Genomic DNA, 20,954 nt, shown 5'->3' with positions numbered 1-20,954 from the left:
CACCACCACCACCTCCACAATTTCCACCATTTCCACCACACAACCAGCAGCACCAGCACCACCACTAGCACCTTTACCATTGCTATCACCACCTACACCACCATCCACCACTACCAATATACTGGTATAAGTTTACTAATACATATCAATGAAGGCTAGTATATCGACTACTATTACTACTACTACTACTACTACTACTACTATTACTACTACTACTACTATGTTATCGTCGTGCCGTGTTCCACTGCCGTGTATTGATTGCCACCAGGGCGAAACGTTGCTAGTCTCAACGGTACTCTCTCTTTCTCTCTCTTTCTCTCTCTTTCTTTCTTTCTTTCTTTCTTTCTTTTTCTTTCTTTTTTCTTTCTCTCTCACTCACTCTCTTTATTTCTCTAGCTATACTAAATTCCCAGCTTTGAGATACTCCTGCTGACTGAACTGATCTCAAAGTTCCTGACGCCATTCCTGATATATACTATAAATATATTTATATATACAAACACACACGTATTATTTTCACGAACACATATAGGTTTTTATAATTTACAAAAAGAAGAAATAAGTTTAACACAATGTTTCTTTTTTTATATTTTAGTACGTGTTATCAATGAAATTCTTCATTTTTAAAATAACTTTTTAAACTAATATATTTTTGTATTTATATATACATGGTCAAATATACACATATGAGTAGTACATGTACTCACAAACACGTATTGTGTTAATAATTGTTTTCAATGTGTTTATACATTGTTCTTATCTTTTTTTTTTTTTTTTATTATCAACAATTTGTACTTTACTCTTAACATTTGCGTGTGTTTCATTATTGGAAATTTTTAGGATAAAAATAATTCAAAATGACTAAGCTTGAAATATTTTTATACATACATTTCGACTATAGAGAAAAATGTTCATTTAGGCTTGTTTTTATGTCTTCCACGTGTAACATGGTTTTACTTCGAAAAAGATTGGGGAGAGAATGAGCTATTAATATAATTTTAAGATGTCTCGTAGAGATTATGATCGATTTTGATCAACAAGAATGTTTAATGTGATCCTTGAACTGACTAAACTTTTCCATTGGTTTAAACTATAATACATATTCGACGTATTATGTAACATTTATTGTATTTTCTCTTTCGCTTTTTTATTTTCTTATATGTTTTTATCTTATTTTATATAAAATATTAATTATATGCGAATAATATGAGTAATATTACAGACAATAATAATTATTAAATACAAGGTTTATTTATATTTGTATTTACGACGTTTGGTGACATTTAAATCACGTGATAGTAAATGTCATTCATAATTAACAGCTTTTGGCGCGTATTTCGTTTAACTACTTTACCCACGTGTAGTACTCTATTGATACGAATTCATTGAACAATTTGAATACAAATGTCAGCTGTATCGTTTCATTGAAAATCCAACAGATGTCGCTTTTAATATCTATCGTGTAGTATTGCACGCGGTAAATTTTCTTACCGTGTAACATGACATTATATTATTTGCTAATATCGAATAAGTTTACTTGATATTTTATTGAATTTTGATAAGATTATTTGTAAAATTATACACGATGGATTATCAAGAGGAACAACGAAATGAAATCGAAGCTTTGGAATCAATATATTGTGGAGAAATGGAAAGTATGGAAAATTTGTTGGTTGTGTTTTTCTTTCCCTTTTGTTTTTATTCTTATCATAACCTATAAATTTATTGTTTCTTATATTGTATAATATTTAGTAATAAAGTACGAGTATTTTATATTAGATTTTTTTCATGAGAAATTATGTTATTTATATATATATATATATATATATATATATATATATATATATATTATTAAAATTTATATATAAAATTTGATTTGTGATTTAAAATGATTATATTGTTTAGTCTTAAGTACAGAGCCATTCTATTCGTTCGCAATACCAATTAAAACAGAGGAATATGAAGCAGAAACAGACAATGGTTTGAGTTGTCGATTAGAATTTACTTATACGTCAGAATATCCAGACAAACCTCTTGTTGTTTCAATACAAGATCCTGAAAACTTTGAAGAAAGTAGTGCTGAGGAATTGACTAAACATTTGATTGAACAAATCAATGAAAATTTAGGAATGGTAATGGTCTTTACGTTGGTCAGTGCGGCACAAGAATGGATGAATGTACAATGGGATAAAATAAAATTGCACAGGGAAGAATATGCTGCTTTAAAACTTAAAGAGGAGGAAGAAGCTGAAAGAGTAAGCGATGAAATATTGGATTGGCAACTGAGTGATTGGAGATTTGAAATAAGAATGAAAATTCAACATGTTTGTTTAAAAATATAAGTTTATTCAATTAAGTACTGTCCATTTTTGTTGATGACATTTTGTTCATCAAATTTCTGATGTTTACTATCAAAAAACTGAATTAGGTGTATAATAACATTTGCAATGAAAACTAATTGCCAACTCAATATATCAAATTATTATTAGGATTATATAAACGAAAGATCTATGCAAATATTTTCTTTTGTTAGGCATAATAATAATATGTCATTAATTTAATTACAAAGTCTGATCGTTTACTTCGATAGAAAAGATTTGAAGGAACCAGAGTTACCGTAGAAACTTTCCTAAGCTGGAAGGAAAAGTTTGACGAAGAAATGGGTCACACTAAGAGAAAAGAAATGGCAGATCGAGAAGGAAAGAAATTAACAGGAAGAGAATTATTCATGACAGATAGAACCTTAGATCAATCTGACCTTAAATTCCTAGACGATGGTACAAATCACTTTTCGTTTGTAGTTGTTTTCTTTTAAGAAATTATGAATATATACATATATATTTACGATGATATATTTTTGTTAAAAATATCAGGAGATGCAGTGAAAGTAGATGAGAGCTTATTTCAAAATCTGGATGATCTCGATTTGGAGGATGATGATGATGATGAGGATGATCCTGATTATGAACCAAATAACTCTGACAATGAGAGTGCCTAAAAAGATAAATCTAAACTAATCCGATTGTATATTTCGTAAATCATTGTTATTTTATGATGACCATCATCGATAAGTTCATATGATCAAAATATTTGCTAAATTTGTCGAACTTAAAATTGTAATGTTTAAAAGATTCATTTTAAGTATCGATATTATTTAGTGGGTTTTAAAAAAGAAAAGAAAACAAAAAAAACTTGTACACATCAAACATATTGCTGAGGGATAACACTAAAGAAAAGAAAAGAAAAAGAAATGATACATTTTTTCCAAATGATTGGTGCTGCGTTCCCATAATTATATACATACATATATATATATATTTAAAAGTTGCTATCAAATGAAGAATGGTTGTAACTTAATGATTGGTATGATGTGAACAAATGAGAGATGGTTGATTTAAATATGATCGAAATCATTTTTATAAGTGTGTAAATAGAAATTTTCTTTTCATAAAATGCTTTGTTTATTAATTGTTCGTTTATTTTCTTCTCATTTTTCACTGTGTGGCTAGTTTCTTCTATCATAAATCTCTCGTATTTCAAAATGTAGGTAGTATAATTATATGATCGAATATTATTTTAACATTTATAATTCAACATTTATTTATTAGCATCGAAACAATATATCTTATGATCTTAATGAATAGGATATTTACCCTTTTACAATTTTTCTTCTTCGTCTTTTTTTTTGAGACAAAAAATATTTGAATACGCAATAGGAAAAATTGAATTAAAATAAGGTAAATATATATATATATATATCTAAGATATATTTTGTTGAACTTTCAAAAGTATTGGCAGTAATTGAGGTCTATTCGATGTTCAATTGAGATTATTTTTCTATATTTTATTATTATTATTTTGTTTTTTGTTTATTTCATTTTCAGATACAACGTAGGAACCCTTTGACAAAATGTCCAGTTTATGAATTTTCTAAATATTGACATTTCTTTGCATTTTGTTTCGTTCATTTTATTTTCTTTCTTTTTTTTTTTTTTGTTTTATTTTGTTTTAGTTTTATTTTAAGAATAAAAAGATGTGTATGCTGAAAATACTGTACAAAAAATACCAGTTACAATATTTCGTAAATTACAACGATCCTCCTGAGATTTATTATTATCGATAAAAATCGATTTAAAATAAAATAAAATAAAATAAAAAAGAAAAGAGAACATACAAGTGACACAACAACAACTAACTCGACATTATTGTGCAGTTACATATTTTTTTGTTCATGACAGGATAATATAATAATTTTGTTGTTTTGTTTCTTTTTTTTTCTTCATACAACTAACATTGAACAATCAATCTAAATGTCTGTTTTTTTTTCTTTTTTTTTTTTCAATAACTATCTTTTAATTTTTTCGGTAATTAACTTTGATTTGAAAATTACCTTTAAAATTTTATTTCTGCAAATTATTCGATTTTTCGACCGAACGTTATCAAATGTTTTTTAAAGGAAACAAAACTTTTATACTGAAAATTCATTTTGATCTAATTTCAAAACAAAATAATATTCATATTATTTTAATCTAATAATAATAGTAATATTTAAAATAAATAAGTACGATATGTGGTCACATATAAGTACACACGACAAAAGTATGTAAATCGATTGATAAAAAGTTACATTCACGTTTTTCTGAGGAAATTTTTCTGTTTCCTCTTTCTTTCTCACTTACTTACAAACACTTTTTGTTTCTTTTTGTTTTTTTTTTGTTTTTGTTTGTTTGTTAATTAATTATTATAATTTAAATACTGTTCGGTCTGACCATCCTCAACCCTTAACTATTTTTAACAACAACCATATTGATAATTATGAAATATTAATTATATTTTAATACTTTTTTATGATTATATAATCACATTGAATTATTTAATTAATCACTTCATAGTAATAATAATAATAATAATAGTAATAATAATAATAGTATTTAATGAATAGATTCGTTAAGGGCTAAGAAAACGATCGTACTTTTTCAGTCATTAAAATAAATTTAGAAACGAGTGTGTGGTATGTGTTGTTGTAGGTATATGTTTGTGTTTGTGTATATATTTGTATATTTTTGTTTTGTTCACAGGCGCTGCCTTGTTAAACACTCGCCAACACGTTATAATCTGTTGGGAGAAGAACAGGGTTAGTCATAATTAAAATGACATTATTCAAAACAATTTGTTTGTTTGCTTCTATAAATTTTCCTCATTTTTCTTGTTGTTTTTAATTTTACTTCTTTTTTTTTTTTAACCCTTTGAGTGCTCAATACTTTTACCTAAAATGTTATCTAGAAATGGAATAATTTATTATTAATAAAAAAAAAAATAAATAAATTATAATAATAATAAAAATAATTAAATATGATAAACTATTATTATTAATATAATAATTTTAATCTTACATTGTAATAATAAATTATATATTTTTTGTAATAATTAAAATTTTTCTTTCTAAATATATAATTGAATTTCATTAATATAAACATTACATTATATTACATTAGTATGAACAAATATGTATATACGTCGAACAACCCACGATAATAATTTTTACCAAACGCATATATACGTCCATAACACTCAAAGGGTTTTAAACATTTAGCCAAACGATAACTATTTTTTAAATCTACATATATTATTATACACATATGAAGTTTTTCTTCATTTATTTCTTATCACATTATTATTTTTATCAACAATTAACATTTATATTTTCTTTTTTTACATAAATAATATTTGTCGAGAAATATTTTAAAATAAGAAATATTTCCTATCATTTGGCTAAATGTTGAGAATTTTTAAAAAATTGGGGCAAATAGGGAAAGGGCGAAATCCTGACAAAAACGTTTTGTTTCTTTTTTTTTTTTTTACATTTATAATACCGTAAATCTTTGATAATGAAAAAAAAAAAAGAAAAAAATATCAATTCACACTCTCACGAGATAATTAATAATTAATTCAATTGTTCGTGTCACAATTATCACATTAAGCATAATTTACTTATTAAATTGTATCATTTTTATAAAGTTTTATGTTACACACATCATAGAAACACATGCGACATACAAGACGACAATTCCTACTTTTTTTAATACCTAAGCTTATAAGAGAGAAGAAAATAATATTTTTGCCTTGTTTTTTTATTAATATCAAAATGAGAATTTTCAAGTTTTATCAAATAAAAATAGAATTCTTTTTTTTTATTTAGAGAAAAGAAAAATAATTTCAATATTGTAAAATAATACTAATAATTAAATAAAATAATAATAATAAAATAAATTATTAAATTTGGATTAATTTCTCATAGAAACGATAGAGATAATTTTTCTAATATTTTCTAATATTAATAATAATAATAATAATAATATATTATAGATTAAATAAAAATTAAATAAATTTTCTAATATTAATAAAAGGACAAAAAAAATCAAATATTTTCTTAAAAGAGTTTTGTTTTTCTTTTTTCTTTCTTTTTTCTAATTTGTAAGAAACTTATCTACACTTTGGTGAAATTATTTTTTTTTTTAAATATATTATTTCATACATATATACATATACAACTTTAAGGGAAGAAAAAATAAATAATAATAATCATAATAATAAATAATAGTAATAAATAAATGAAAAGAATAAAATACAATTGTGACAGATTGTTAAAGAGATAGAACCCATTCATACGAATAGAATAATAGTAAATAAATAATAATACCAATTATTAAATACCAATTATTGGCCAAAAAACCCCCAAAAAATGCAACAGCGCAAAAGCGAGCCACTTACAATATTAGTTGTTTTATCACTTATCTTTTAAAATTTAGGATACTTGGTTGGATCAGGAGGATCGATCATACGATTTAAGGATATGGAAGGACTAGTTATATTATTTTAGGATAGGATTAAAATATGTTTCCTTATTAACAGTAAATCTTTTTGATGAACGTAATATCTCAATCACAAATGATTTAATTTAAATATAATAATAAAAATGAATTATTTGAAATTAAATATAAGATATGAAGTAAACACACATATAATACACGTGTATCGAATAAATAATAACATTTCTAAATTGTTTAATTATATTTTATATATAAAATATAATATAATAATATATAATATATACTCTATAATTATATATATATATATTTTATATAATATTATATTATATATATAATTTTAAAATATAATTTTATATAATATTATATTATATATCTATATTTAATATAATATAATAATATATATCATATATAAATATAAAATCTACGAAATATTTTTATGTTTTATCTAAAATTATTACTTTTTGAGATTTTAATTAAATTAAATTTATACAAAATCGAATTGTATATTTTTACTTTCTTGAATTACTTTCAATAGTTCAAAATGAAGACCAAAAAAAGAAACATTATATGATTATTAACCTTTTCTAACTTCATTTTGTTTAATACTGTCAATTAGGACGAATGAGGAGGAGGAGTATATAAAGGATGTTACAATGCAAAACGACACCCGTTATATATGATATTTTTTTGTTAGTAATTAGTTTTATGAATGGAACATTAATATTTTGATCTTTCTTTCACTCATTCTGTCATTCTTCTTCTTCTTTTTCACTTAATCATCATGCAAATTACATCAACGTAAAAAGCACACACACACACCCACATACATATTGCCATTTGATCACATGGTAGAGCACGATTCTTACATTGAAAATAGTTTTTTTACACAAACAAATAATATGCAAACTGTTTTCTATAAAAAGAAAAATTAACAAATCAAAAAAAAGAAAAAACAAGACAAGCATAAAGAAAAAAAAATTAGCAAATATAAATATATTATATATATATATATATAAATCTCTTTCTCTCTCTCTCTCTCTCTCTCTCTCTCTCTCTCTTTCTCTCAGTTTTTTTTACCATGACACACAGTAAATAGATTTTCTACTACCAGAAATCTTAGTGATTTTTTTTTCTTTTTTTTTTCTTTTTTTTTTATATATATAATACCCTTCAAACATCCCCACCATCCGGTGAAATCCGCTACAGATGTTTTAAATCGTGGCGGATTTCTACAGTATCTCTGAAAAAGATTAATCAACGCTTCAGCTGGGCTTTTGCTTAGCAAAATATAATAATAAATGAGCTTAATGAAAGATTTCTTCGAATAAATTTATTATTATTATTAGAATTATTATTGTTAGTAATGGCTGTGAGTGGGGGAGATGATGAGAAGATGAAAAGAGAAAAAATGGAATTTTCAATATACAGATTGGTATTTTCATTAGCACGTTGAGCGTCACGTGAATTTTTAGGGAAATTCTTGTCAAGCCACAGGTGTTACTTTGTATTGAAAAATAATTGAACGTGTCAGTCACTTGTGACGGACGTGGCCTAAACTGAAAGTCTAATGTCAGTCACCGATGGCTGGCGTGGCGTTCAACGTGTTAGTTTGTTATTTCTTATTAACACGTTGAACGCCACGTGAATTCTTATAGAAATCTTGGTCAGGCCACGCGTCAACCATCAACCATCAAACGAAAGGTTGATCGTCAGGCACCTGCACCTGACATGGTCTGAACGGGAAGTTCAGTGTCAATCATTGTCGACTGACGTGACACTCAACGTTTTAATGACAAAATAATAATGATAATATGATTTAAATTATATTCTAATAAGCGGATAATTATAATGCCAATCGTTAAATAAAAAAACAAAAACAAATGAAATATGAGTAATACTCGTAGTAGCAGTTATTAGAAAGTTATCGAATAAAAATTAGAAAAAATAAAACCAAAAAGAATAAGAAATAGAAATAAATTAATAAAAGAAACAACCTTTACAAATATAAATTAATTCTTTAATTATATATACTACTTGTTTTTTTTGTTTGTTTATTAGCGCGAACATAATAATAAGCTTAGGGAAGCTTTTGTTAAAAATTGAGCTACGTCAAAAGCTAAAATAAATGTCGTTTTACTTTTCTTCTTTTCTTTCTTATCTCGTATTCTTTACAAAAAAAAAAAAAATAAAAATAAATAAATAAATAAAAAAAAAAAAAAATACAGCCATTATCGCAATGGGTTTAAAAATATAACCCCATTAATTGCACAACATTATTTGTTATCGTAATAATCTTACGCAAAAAGAAAGAACATAATCAATTTGGTGATATTATCTAAAAAGATAAGAAATGAGAAGAAAAGAAAAGAAAAGAAAAGATAAATGAATGCGCATAGTAATACGTTAATAATATTATAAGCAATTGAAATAAATAAACGTGCAAGTTACGTTCAAGCTATAAATACCTAATTAATTAATTAATTAATTAATCAATTAATCAATTAATGTTAACTATCTAAAACTACAAAATTTGTATCGTTCTTAACTAATCCTACCAAACACGTCACGTCACACACAGTTCACGTCACACGTTGGGACTTATTTTCTTGCGGTTGAAATTATTGTTCTAATCTATCGATGATTATAAATCAATCAAAATTAATCATTCTTTCGAATTAATTTCTACGGCTTTTTATAGAGAAAAAAAAGATTAAATAATACTAAATCTTATTTTATCTGTATTGATTTTATACGAATGTTTGGATATGTGCTATCGAAGGATTTATTATTTGACTAATTGAAATGAAAATAATGTTGTATAAATAAAATAATGACTTACTTGTCTGGTAATACACGAGGTTCGGCATAATCACTTGGCCAATCATATAAATTTGGCAGTGGACTATCATAATTGGCATCATACATTTTACTGACAATAAATTGTCGTTTATCCTTTGGCTCGGGATATTCGCTAGCTAAACCACCTGTTCATTTAAAATAATAATTAGATCAATGAACGATGATCATTATTGAAAAAAACAATTATTAGATTGTATTACATACTTTTGGCATAAGCATAATTAGCTATTTTAACAGCAATATCGATAGAACATTCACGAATGGTACTCAAGGGTGGATATAAACTACCCATTTCAAGATCTTCATTAGTCACATGATCGGCTATTGATTGAGCAGAAATGAGGAATAAATCTTCAGTGATATGATGCACTCCAGTTGCAATAACGCCTAATGCAATTCCAGGAAAAATGTATGCGTTGTTACCCTGGCCCGGTTTGTAAGTTTTCCCATTATGTTTCACTTCGCCAAAGGGTGAGCCAGATGAGAATATGCATCTACCCTAAAATAAAACAAAAGATAAGAAATGATTATATATTAAACGTTTTAGAAATGATTCAAATAACTTACATCTGTAAAATCGTAAGCTTGTTGTGCAGTACACTCAGCTTTACTTGTTGGATTACTCAAAGCAAATATCAATGGTCTTTCGTTGTTCTTTGCCATTTCTTTGAGAACTTCTGGGGTGAAAGCACCGGCAGCTGCCGAGGCTCCTATTTGAACGATTAGACTTTAGATAAAACAATTGGTACGTGATCAATGAGTAAATGGGTTACTTACCAATCAAAACTGTTGGCTTAATTTCCCGAACAACATCGATCAATGATTTCATTACCTTGTAATCTTTAGCGTACCAAATTTTATGACCCTCGAGATTACCCTCAGGACGATTTTTAACCAACAAACCATCGATATCCATCATCCAAATATTATTTCTAGCTTCGGCTTCTGTACAACCGTCAGCTTCCATTGCTTTCACGCATAAATCAGCTATTCCTATTGCTGCCTGTTTTTTTTTTAATTTTATCGTAATATTAGATAAAGCTTTTTAAAGTACGTGTTACTTTTTTTTAAATAATTATGTTATTACAAATTTAAAAACTTATTGATTAATTAATTGTCAACAAAAACAAAGTAAAGTACATGTCTGCATACCTCACCAGCACCAAGAAATACAAATTTGTTATTAGACATTTTTCTTTTTGTTATTCTTTTCGATGCAAGTATACCAGCAACTGCTACAGCAGCTGTTCCTTGAATGTCATCGTTAAAAGTGCAATATTTGTCACGATATTTGTCCAGAAAACGAAAAGCATTGTGATTTCCAAAATCTTCAAACTGCAACATTTGAAATATATATAATTATTAGATAAAATAAAAAACAATTTACCATTATATGTATATTGAAAATGATGAAATTACTTGAATAAGAACGTTTTGTCCATATTTTCGTACACAAGCAGCCATAAATTCGTCGATCAATTCATCATATTCAGCACCTTGACTTCTTGGTTTGTTTAAACCAATGTAATGAGGATCATCACGTAGTTGTTCGTTATTTGTACCAACGTCTATAGTAATTGGTAAACATTGATGAGGTTTTATACCAGCTAAAGCAGTGTAAAGTGCCAATTTTCCAACTGGTATTCCCATACCACAGGCACCTAAATCACCCAAACCTAAAATTCTCTCGCCATCGGTAACACAAATTGCACGAACTGCTTGTTCTGGCCTGATAACAATTAATTACCAATTTTATTCAAATAAATAATCATTTATTTTTTCTATGTGTATGTGTGTAATCGTAGATTTGATTTGAATTTAGAAATGCATACAAACCAATTGTTGAGAATCTCATAAATGTGACCTTTGTCGTATATTGTTATAAATAATCCACGTGGTCGACGATATATGACACCAAATTTTTGACAAGCTAATCCAACAGTTGGTGTATAAACAATTGGCATCATTTGTTCGATGTTTTCACTTAATAATCGGAAAAATAATCTTTCGTTTCTTTCCTGTTGAAAATACAAACAAACAAAATAATCTATTTAATTTTTAATATTGTTAAAGATTTATTATTTATGAGATGTTATTGTAAATTTATAAAAGAAACGAATATTTATCGTTACCTGTAATTCGACAAGGTAAAGATAACGATTTAAATCTTCGGTATATTTCATAACCGAAGCCTTGCATAATGCCAATTGTTCTTCTTGAGTTTTAAATCGTGGTGGTTGGAGACCATGAATTCCCAATGATATTCTCTCCTTCAGTGTAAAAGCCAAACCCTGTTAGATGACATTTATAACGTTATTAAATTATAACTTATCATTTATTATCGTAAATTCTTTCTAACAAACCACAAACTTACACACATAGGTTTACACACATTTTTATGGCTTTGAACAAATACATACATACTCATATTAATTTCTTGAAAATAAACTTTAGTAATTCTTATCTTAAGTAGACTATTAAAAAAAATACATTTTTCAAAATTAAAATTAAGTTATTTATGAAACATAGTTTCTTTGTTTTATTAATATATATTTTATGTAATATATATTAATAATTATAAATAATAAAATATATTATTTATTATATTTAATATTATATATATATAATATATAATTTATAACATATAATATATTATACTAGTATAGTAATGTTATATTAGAGTATATAATATTATATTATTATATATATATTATATATACTCTCTGTTATATTTTATATTATATATATTATTATATATAATATTATATATTTGTAATATTAATTTAAATAATATAATATTAATTTTTTTAATAATATTAATTTTAATTTTATTAATATTATATTTAATATTATATATAATATATTGTATTATTTATTTGTAATAAATATAATAAGATAATAAATTAATCTCTTAAAAATAATAATTGGTCCTTTATCAAATTTGAAGGTGCTTATATTCTACATAAATTCGATAAAATATTAAAATAATTTTTAGTTTCTTATTATTTAATAATTATACCTTATTCAAACGAGGATCTCTGAGATGTCCGATACCCTTAACCATGTTGATAGGAACAACATCTCCAGAAACTTCGTGAATATCCCTTTGTCTCGTATCCTTTATCGCAGGATGTGAAGGTGGTAAAACACGTGCCCATGATCCTCCACAATTTCTGCTGCAAGCTGATCTAATTTAAATAAATAAATAAAAAAGAAAAGAAAATTATAATTAACGTTAGATAATAACATGAATATAATTATTATCATTATTAATTTGATTCATATGTGTGATATACAATATGGTTATAGCAATTATTCAATGATATATATATATCATACTTTTATTACACTCGTGTAATAAATTAATCAAAATTGGTAGCGTGGGAATAAAAGTGGGTTTTTTTCCTTTTCTTTCTTTTCATTTAATGACGTCAAAAATATCCTGTTAATATGACCAACACCAAGTTAGTTAGAACCATTTAGTATTATGATGATTCATACAACTCACGTTTATAAAAAGATATCAATGGTAAGCAGGAAATATTATAATTAAACTATGACGATTAAACGAATTGAAAGAAATTTCATGTGAATTATTAATTGTACGTTTAACATTCTTCGAATATTTTTCTCGAAAGGAATAAATAAATAGTGCATGTGCAGAAATGAAAGTAGTATAGTAACCTTTTTGGCATGATGCCTAAGATAAGACCAAAAATTCGTCACCTAGAAGCGGGGCGGGGCAGGGCGGGGGGGGCTGATCGTAGTAAATTTAAATCACGATTCGTTTAAGAATTATTGTTAATTGATAATTAATTTTTAAAATATATTTATATTTATGTAATAAAACGTGAAATATTTGCAAAAATTCAATACAACTAATACAATCTTTTATTGTCAATACAATTTGGTATTTGTTAACGTTACGAATGAATGATTGAATATTTTTGTTTTCTTTTTTTAATACTCTCTTTCAAAAAAAAAAAAAAAAAAAGAAAAAAAAAATCTCGTGGGAGAGAATTTCGAAGAAAAATCATAGTGTTGTAAAATGGAAGGTTTTACATTTAACTTGTAAAAATTTTCCATCCATCTCGTGTCACAACCTTGAAGTTTCTATTTCGAGTAGCTGTCAGTTCGTACGGGTCATTCGCATCGTAGAAAATAAATTCACTTGAAAAGTATTTTCAATTGTTTACTAAAGACCACAGGTGTTCGTGACAAGTAATTAATTGAAAAATTAGGTTGTGATATGGTGAACATAAATGAAATGTTATTTTTTTTATATATATACATTTTAGAGGCATTCTTTTCTATTTTATTATTATTATTATTATTCATCGATAGAACTGATGCCAAACAACTTGTTTACACAAGTATCGTACATAATATTGCATTTAAAACGTCCATTGCATTTGGATCTATTTAAAAAGTTATTATTAAACGAGAATAATATAAAAACAAAACAACAACAAAAATGTTCAAATTAATCGAATAAATTGTCAGGGATTCTTTTGACATTTGACATTTTGCAATATAATTCTAAATGGAAATGTCTATCAATAGCATATGTTAGTATTTTATCATTTCTATAGAAAGATAGATGATGATAACGTTTCATACGTATGCTTATCAAACCTAACTTCACTTAAACTAATTAACGGTGTGTGTGTATATATATATATACAGAGTTGTATAATATATTGAATACGAATATAGGCTAGGAGAAATAGTAATTCCAAGGATTTTGATATTTCGATCGATGAAAGTACTGACTCACAGACGCTTTATGGCATTTCTAAAAATATAATTCAAATAAAAAAGATTATAACTGTTTATAGATATTAACAGAATGAAAAGATATTTTTACATTTTTTATTATATCCAATGTAGAATCTTAAATGTTTTTTTACGAGAGATTAGAGTTGTCCATTATTATTATTATTCTTTTTACCTTGTAGAGTATATAAAATTTGTGGTATAATAAAAGAAGAAAAGAAAGGAAAAAATTGTTATACCAACAAATAGATAAAGAATAAAATAAACAAATATTTTTAGATTATTATTTATATATATATATATATTATTTCATATATATATTCTATATATTCTATATAGATTTTCTATATTTAATAATTAAATTTAAAAATTAAAAATTAAAATTTAAAAATTAAATATAATATATTTCTATATATATATATATATATATATATATATATATATATATATATTAATATTTAATTTAATAATATAATTACATAATATATATAAATATAATATTATTTTACTAAAATATAAATTTTAATTTATTAATATTATTATAATTTATTTTATAATTTTTTTATTAATAATAATTTAATGTATATTAATTTTATTAATGATAATTAATATAATATAATAGAATATATATTGCCTAATATTATTATTATTATTATTATTATTATTATTATTAATATTCTTTTTTCCCAGTAGCATAAATAAAATTTGTGATACACAAAAAAATTAAAAGAAAAGAAAAAATTAGTATATCAATAAATAAACATTAAGAATAAAATAAACAAATATTTTTAGATTATTTCTATAACTCTATATATATATATATATATATATATATATATAATCGTAAAAGTATTCTACGCGAGATTAAATTTGTCTATTATTATTATTTCTCGTGGCATATAGCCAGATTTGAGAGAACAAACCTCATGTCAAAAATGCTTACATAACTAATCTTCTTTTAACGAAAGCGACATCGCGAAAAATATATTTAGGTAAGAAAATAAATGTCTCATAAAATAAAAAAAAAATAAAAATAAAGAGAAAAAGGTGGGAGGTGGGTGGGGGGGGGTGATTCTTCGTTCCAAGTATTAAATCATTTTCGTTATATTGTCTTTACGTATGATTATTATTATGTCACACACGTAGCCATATGTACATACACACACACGTTTGTATTACGAAACTTGACGTCACCCTTCCTCCCGCAACAACCTTGTTCATTACGGTTTCCTCATTGCCATTAAATGATCATATTTAAACTACCATAATACCGTTCAATTATTATTATTATTATTATCTCGTTTGAATTCTTGTAATTTTTTGTAATCTTCTTTGAATGAATTATTTTATTTCACTTCATTGAACACACACTTCTCTTTATTTCTTTTGATTTATTTCTTTTCTTTTCTTTTTTATATTTCTATTCGTTATTTCCAATCGTTTATCTAGAAGCTTGTATTTGAGTTAGAAAAATCAATTGAAATTGACATAAAGGTATTCATTGATAGGATATAAGATAGAATCAAATATAATATATATAATAATAATAATAATAATAATAATAATAATAATAATAATAATAATAATAATAATAATAATAATAATATAATAATAATATATAAATATATAATAATATATTATTATTATTATTATTATTATTATTATTATTATTATTATTATTATTATATTATTATTATATATAATTATATTATTATATATTTATATAGAATTATTATTATATATTTATATAATATTTTATTATATTATTATTATATAATTATATAGAAATATAATATAAATACAATCAAATTCTATTAAAAAAAAAATAAAATTACGAAGGAACAATCATATTAAATATTAATTTCTTTGATAGAGTGTTATATAATATCTAATCTATATGATATCGAAGTTTACTAAGAAAAATTTATCAAAGAGAGTGAGTTTGAATACGGTTTTTTTTTTCCTTTTTTTTTTCAATTGATTAGAATTTTGATAATAGTTGTCAACCAACAGTTAGGATTTAAAAAGGAAAAAAAAGCAGATGAAATGTATTAAATAGTATTATATAGTATTTATACATTGAATAGTTACAACTTACAGATTGATACGTCCTTCGATCAATTTTCTCCTACGTATAATACAGTTCATCATGAAACGAATAATATACTTCTGACGATATATTACATATAATATTATTATGTTTTCGAAATATTAATTTGAATGATTTGAATCTCACAGAAAACAAATACAAATAATTTTAAATTAATAATAAATTTAATAAGATACATTTATTCTGAAACCCATTCGGTTTGAACGTTTCTAACTGAATGACTAGTGTTAAAAAAAAAAAGCATAGTTATCAAAAAAAAAAAAAAATGAACGTTACATTAATTACATTGACGAACTAATACGCGTGTCTAAGCAAGCGTGTTGTGTTTCTTATTGTTTCGATAATACCTCTTTGTCTTGATTCGTTACAAGACTTAACGATTGTTAAGAACTTGCCTTGAATAAATATAGTTAAATGATTGTTCAATTCAATATATTTGTGATAATAAAGTAGATAATAAAAAAAAAACAATAATAAACGTAACTTAAAAAACATAACGTTATTCTGTATTTGTTTTTTAAAAATATGCGATAATAAAATTTCTCATAAATATTTTACTGAGAAAAAATAAGGTAATATTTTTGTATCTTTTTTTGCTGATAAAAAAATGCGAATATGAAATCACTAAAATGTTAGTTATGGGTATTTTAAATAACTTGAAAAAATAACCTGGTTAAGGTTATAGGTTTATATATATAATTATATTTATTATAATATATAAATTATATATTAATTATAATATTAAATAATATATTATAATTTATAATATTATAGTAATATATTATAATTTATAATATTTTAATAATATATTATAATTTATAATATTTTAATAATATATTATAATAAATATTATATATATTTATTATAATATATAAATTATAAAATTAAATAATATATATATTATAATTTATAATATTATATATTTACTATAATAAATTGTATATAAATTATAATATTAAATAATATATTATAATTTTTATAATATTATAATAATATTATATTATATTTATAATTATATATTTATAATATAATATTAATATAAAAAACTATATATTATAATAACTGTAACTATATTATAACATTAACTATATAACCTATTACAGGTTTATATATTAAGGTATATTAAACCTTAATTTGTCTTATTTTAAATTACATTTAGAAACAAAAGTTTATTGAATATTTCACACTTTGAAATGTAATATAAAACGATAAAATAAAAGAGGAAAATCGTGTGTAAATTTATAAAAAAAAATCTCATTGATTCGTTTTCTCGTGAAACAAAAACTGTTGTTTTGTCTATTACTAGAAAAATAATCGAACAACAGATGTAAAATGTTATACATGAGCAATAAACTTCCGTCTCGTATATTTGAGAAATGAAGAAAAAGGTTTTGTGAACATCTGTTCGTTCATTATTTCGATGTACTATGTTAAAGGTATCATTTGACGTTAGGAAATTGAACTAAAAGTTCTATCTACTTTAAAGCTTGGCAAAGATAATCAAGTAGGTAAAACCGATGGAAAAATTTTCTATATGGGTCGATTATATTTGCCATTAGCTCATTCGTGCAACTAGGACACGAAAATAAAACCTTTACAAATAATTTATAATGATAATTGGATATAATCAGAAATGTATAAATTAAAGTTAAGATTAATTCAATGGATTATAATTTATTAATTGTAATATTAAATAAAAACATTGCTTTATTTTAAACAAAATTTGCCATTAGCACATTCGTGTAACTAGGACACGAAAATAAAACCTTTTCAAATGATTTGATGTAATAAGAAAATAAATTAAATAATAATAAATATTGTAATATTAATTATATATATTTTTTCTATATTTAATATTAATTATATTAATAATTAAATAATTGAATATAATAATAAATGTATAAATTAAAGATAAAATTAATTCAATCGATTATAATTTATTAATATTGTAATATTAAAAAAAAAAACATTACTTTGTTTTAAACAAATAACATATATAATAAACTTATTGTAATATTTATAGACAAAAAATGGACATTTTTGTACGATAATATTTATAATTTGAATATTTCGAATTTAATTACGATTTATCGACTTTCTAACGAGATAACCTGCTACAAATTATTTATCTTATGTTTCCCCAATGAGTCATTGTCAGCATGAGATTTCCTCTCTTCTACATCATCTAACGGTTCATTTATAAACGTATGAGAATTTTATCATATGAAAGGACAGGCAAAAAGAAACGTGAAAGAGATGAAAAGATTCAAGGTGTTTGACCTTTTCAATAATCCACGTAGACTTCACTCTCGACTATTAGAATGCAATTTTAATTTCATAACGTAAACCAATCCCATATTTTTCACTGAACAAAAATATTCATAAATATTATACATAAATAAAAATGAATTTTGTTTAAAATGAATCAAATAATTCAATTAGAAAAAAAAGGGCACAAAGTATAAATGAGAATAAAAGTACGTAATGTAAATTTTGAAGTATAAAACAAGGAATAGGATTAGGAGGAGGAGGAGGAGGTGAACGAGGAGGAATAGTAAGAGAAAAAAATGAAGTATTGACAAATATAAAGGGCACAACACAACGATAATAAAAGGAATCCTAAACCCCGGCCTGGTATCGATCGGCGGATGCTTCGAAGCGAAGTGTACTCCTATTTTCAGCACCGCATTGCGGCAGAAGCGAGGTTAGCACAACTCAGATGTGAGAGAGGATGTCTGTCTCTTAACTATACTTCTCTACTATATTCGTTAATATCCTAAATGTATACACAATATTACGAAGAAAAAATTTAATTCAACATAATCGTGTCTCTCAAAAAAATAATTTTCAAACAATTTTTATATCACACTATAACACACATAATTAATATAAAATTAGGCACGTGTTCAATAATTTGCAATATGATAGACACACAAAAATATATATAATCGAGTTATTTATTGATTCTTAACCGACATTAGGTTTGTGTTGATGTTTGGCCATTTCGATAGAACTATAGTTGTGAAAATATATTTTAAATAGGAAACAAAAATTAGATAAAAATGAGGGTAGGAATTTTCGTTAAGTTCGATTTTACTATTCCTTACTACTTGCATCAAATTGATCAATGAAATAATAATGATTATAATTATTATCTCGAGTTAGAATGGAATAATGAAATAAAATTAGTTGATAATTCATACGAGTTAAGAAAAGGGGATGGGGAGAGTTAACAAATGTCTTATAAAATGTGAGTTTTTTTTTTTTTTTTTTTACTTACAATATAGATTTCTGCAGGACGAACATCTCGATGTGTGTCCTCGTGTGTGTTATGTTCTATCACAGCTGATCACCTCCCACCCAATAAGACTTGGCGCGCGACTGCGCTCTTATGGGTTTTATAAAAGGGCACAGTTGCACCACCACTATTGGTAGTATCGAACGAGATTTTCTGAAATTCGAGAATACTGTCAGCAAGTAGGAGGTTTTTACTTTCTCTATGCTCGACACAAACTGTTGGTTTCGTTGTCGTCGCGTCGTTGGTTGGTTGGTTGGTTGGTTGGTTGGTTGGTGGGTTGGCACCAGGTATAACACTAATCAACTTTGTGTTTGTGTCCATTAGCAGGTAAAAGCGCAAGCGCGAGATCTTCCTTTCCTTTATCAAAGTTTCGTCATAATATAAAATGATGTTTGAAGATAACACACGACCAAAGCGCTACCTTTCATTGATCATAACCGACCGACCGAGTTCAAACTTACGTTCATTCTGAAACGTTAGAGGGCGTAAGTCACGTGGTTTCTTAATAGTAAATCAACACATTCATGTACAGTCACTCACAGTTTTGTTCATTCATTCATTTCTTTCATTTTCTTTTAGATGGAACTTATAATTTTTCTGTTTTTTTTTTTGTTTATTTTCTAATGTATTTTGTTACACATGTTGTAATTAAAATTTGAGAAAAAATGTCATTTTAAATTCTATATTGTAATATCATATCGTACTATTTTATTCATTTTTAAATATTATTCTTTTCTATTTCTTTTTTTCTTTCTTAGATATTATATGTAATTACTTACTCGTGTGTTAAAAATATGTGAAATCTAATCTGAGACCTTGTTTTATGATTTAATTTAATTTAATATAATTTATATAATTATATTAAATATTAATATAAATAAATATTATTATATTATAAGAATAATAATATATCAAAATATATATTTTGATATATACCTGGTCAAAACGTGGAAAATAGATTGTTATTGTTGAACTGCATAACTAAATGCGTTAACTGCATACTAATGTGCAGTTAATTGTGCATTTAATCTAAACAATAATTAATTATTAGGAAACTAACATAAGTGGAATTTTTGGTAGA

At 24.7% G+C, this 20,954-nt stretch overlaps 2 protein-coding genes across 5 annotated transcripts; one reads left to right on the top strand and one right to left on the bottom strand.

Annotated features, from left to right (window-relative positions):
• The first annotated feature begins 809 nt into the window (after positions 1-809).
• On the top strand, positions 810-7,786 carry LOC107068738 (RWD domain-containing protein 1). The gene is made up of 4 exons (XM_015325445.2): positions 810-1,655; positions 1,906-2,255; positions 2,591-2,777; positions 2,874-7,786. Exons 1-4 carry the CDS (start codon positions 1,586-1,588, stop codon positions 2,996-2,998), a joined length of 732 nt encoding a protein of 243 aa, XP_015180931.1. The 5' UTR covers positions 810-1,585; the 3' UTR covers positions 2,999-7,786.
• LOC107068739 (NADP-dependent malic enzyme) lies at positions 4,994-20,224 on the bottom strand. Of its 4 annotated transcripts, XM_015325447.2 has the most exons (12): positions 20,090-20,224; positions 19,856-20,026; positions 12,709-12,877; positions 11,822-11,980; positions 11,526-11,707; positions 11,109-11,418; positions 10,842-11,024; positions 10,467-10,692; positions 10,257-10,399; positions 9,894-10,188; positions 9,670-9,814; positions 4,994-8,070 (listed from the first exon to the last, which is right to left on the bottom strand). In XM_015325447.2, exons 2-12 carry the CDS (start codon positions 19,879-19,881, stop codon positions 8,031-8,033), a joined length of 1,878 nt encoding a protein of 625 aa, XP_015180933.2. In that variant the 5' UTR covers positions 19,882-20,026; positions 20,090-20,224; the 3' UTR covers positions 4,994-8,030. The 4 variants fall into 4 exon arrangements, with proteins under 4 accessions (XP_015180933.2, XP_015180932.2, XP_015180934.2 ...); XM_015325446.2 differs by lacking the exon at positions 20,090-20,224 and having other exon boundaries at positions 19,856-20,083; XM_015325448.2 differs by lacking the exon at positions 20,090-20,224 and having other exon boundaries at positions 4,994-5,115; positions 19,856-20,083.
• Positions 20,225-20,954: the final 730 nt, after the last annotated feature.

The sequence above is a fragment of the Polistes dominula genome, unplaced genomic scaffold, assembly GCF_049000335.1.
Source record: "Polistes dominula isolate Pdom_NZ unplaced genomic scaffold, Pdom_raw_medaka contig_27, whole genome shotgun sequence".
NCBI classification, from domain to species: Eukaryota; Metazoa; Arthropoda; class Insecta; order Hymenoptera; family Vespidae; genus Polistes; species Polistes dominula.
This window is presented reverse-complemented; position numbering and strand designations above follow the sequence as displayed.

Excerpts from the sequence above, each read along its gene's own strand:
- LOC107068738 (XM_015325445.2), top strand. The coding sequence starts at position 1,586 with ATGGATTATCAAGAGGAACAACGAAATGAAATCGAAGCTTTGGAATCA. Across the intron at positions 1,656-1,905 it reads ATATTGTGGAGAAATGGAAA|TCTTAAGTACAGAGCCATTC; the intron begins GTATGGAAAATT and ends TATATTGTTTAG. Across the intron at positions 2,256-2,590 it reads AGGAGGAAGAAGCTGAAAGA|AAAAGATTTGAAGGAACCAG; the intron begins GTAAGCGATGAA and ends TTACTTCGATAG.
- LOC107068739 (XM_015325447.2), bottom strand. The coding sequence starts at position 19,881 with ATGTTCGTCCTGCAGAAATCTATATT. Across the intron at positions 12,878-19,855 it reads GTCCTGCAGAAATCTATATT|ATCAGCTTGCAGCAGAAATT; the intron begins GTAAGTAAAAAA and ends TATTTAAATTAG. Across the intron at positions 10,189-10,256 it reads AAGCTTACGATTTTACAGAT|GGTAGATGCATATTCTCATC; the intron begins GTAAGTTATTTG and ends GTTTTATTTTAG.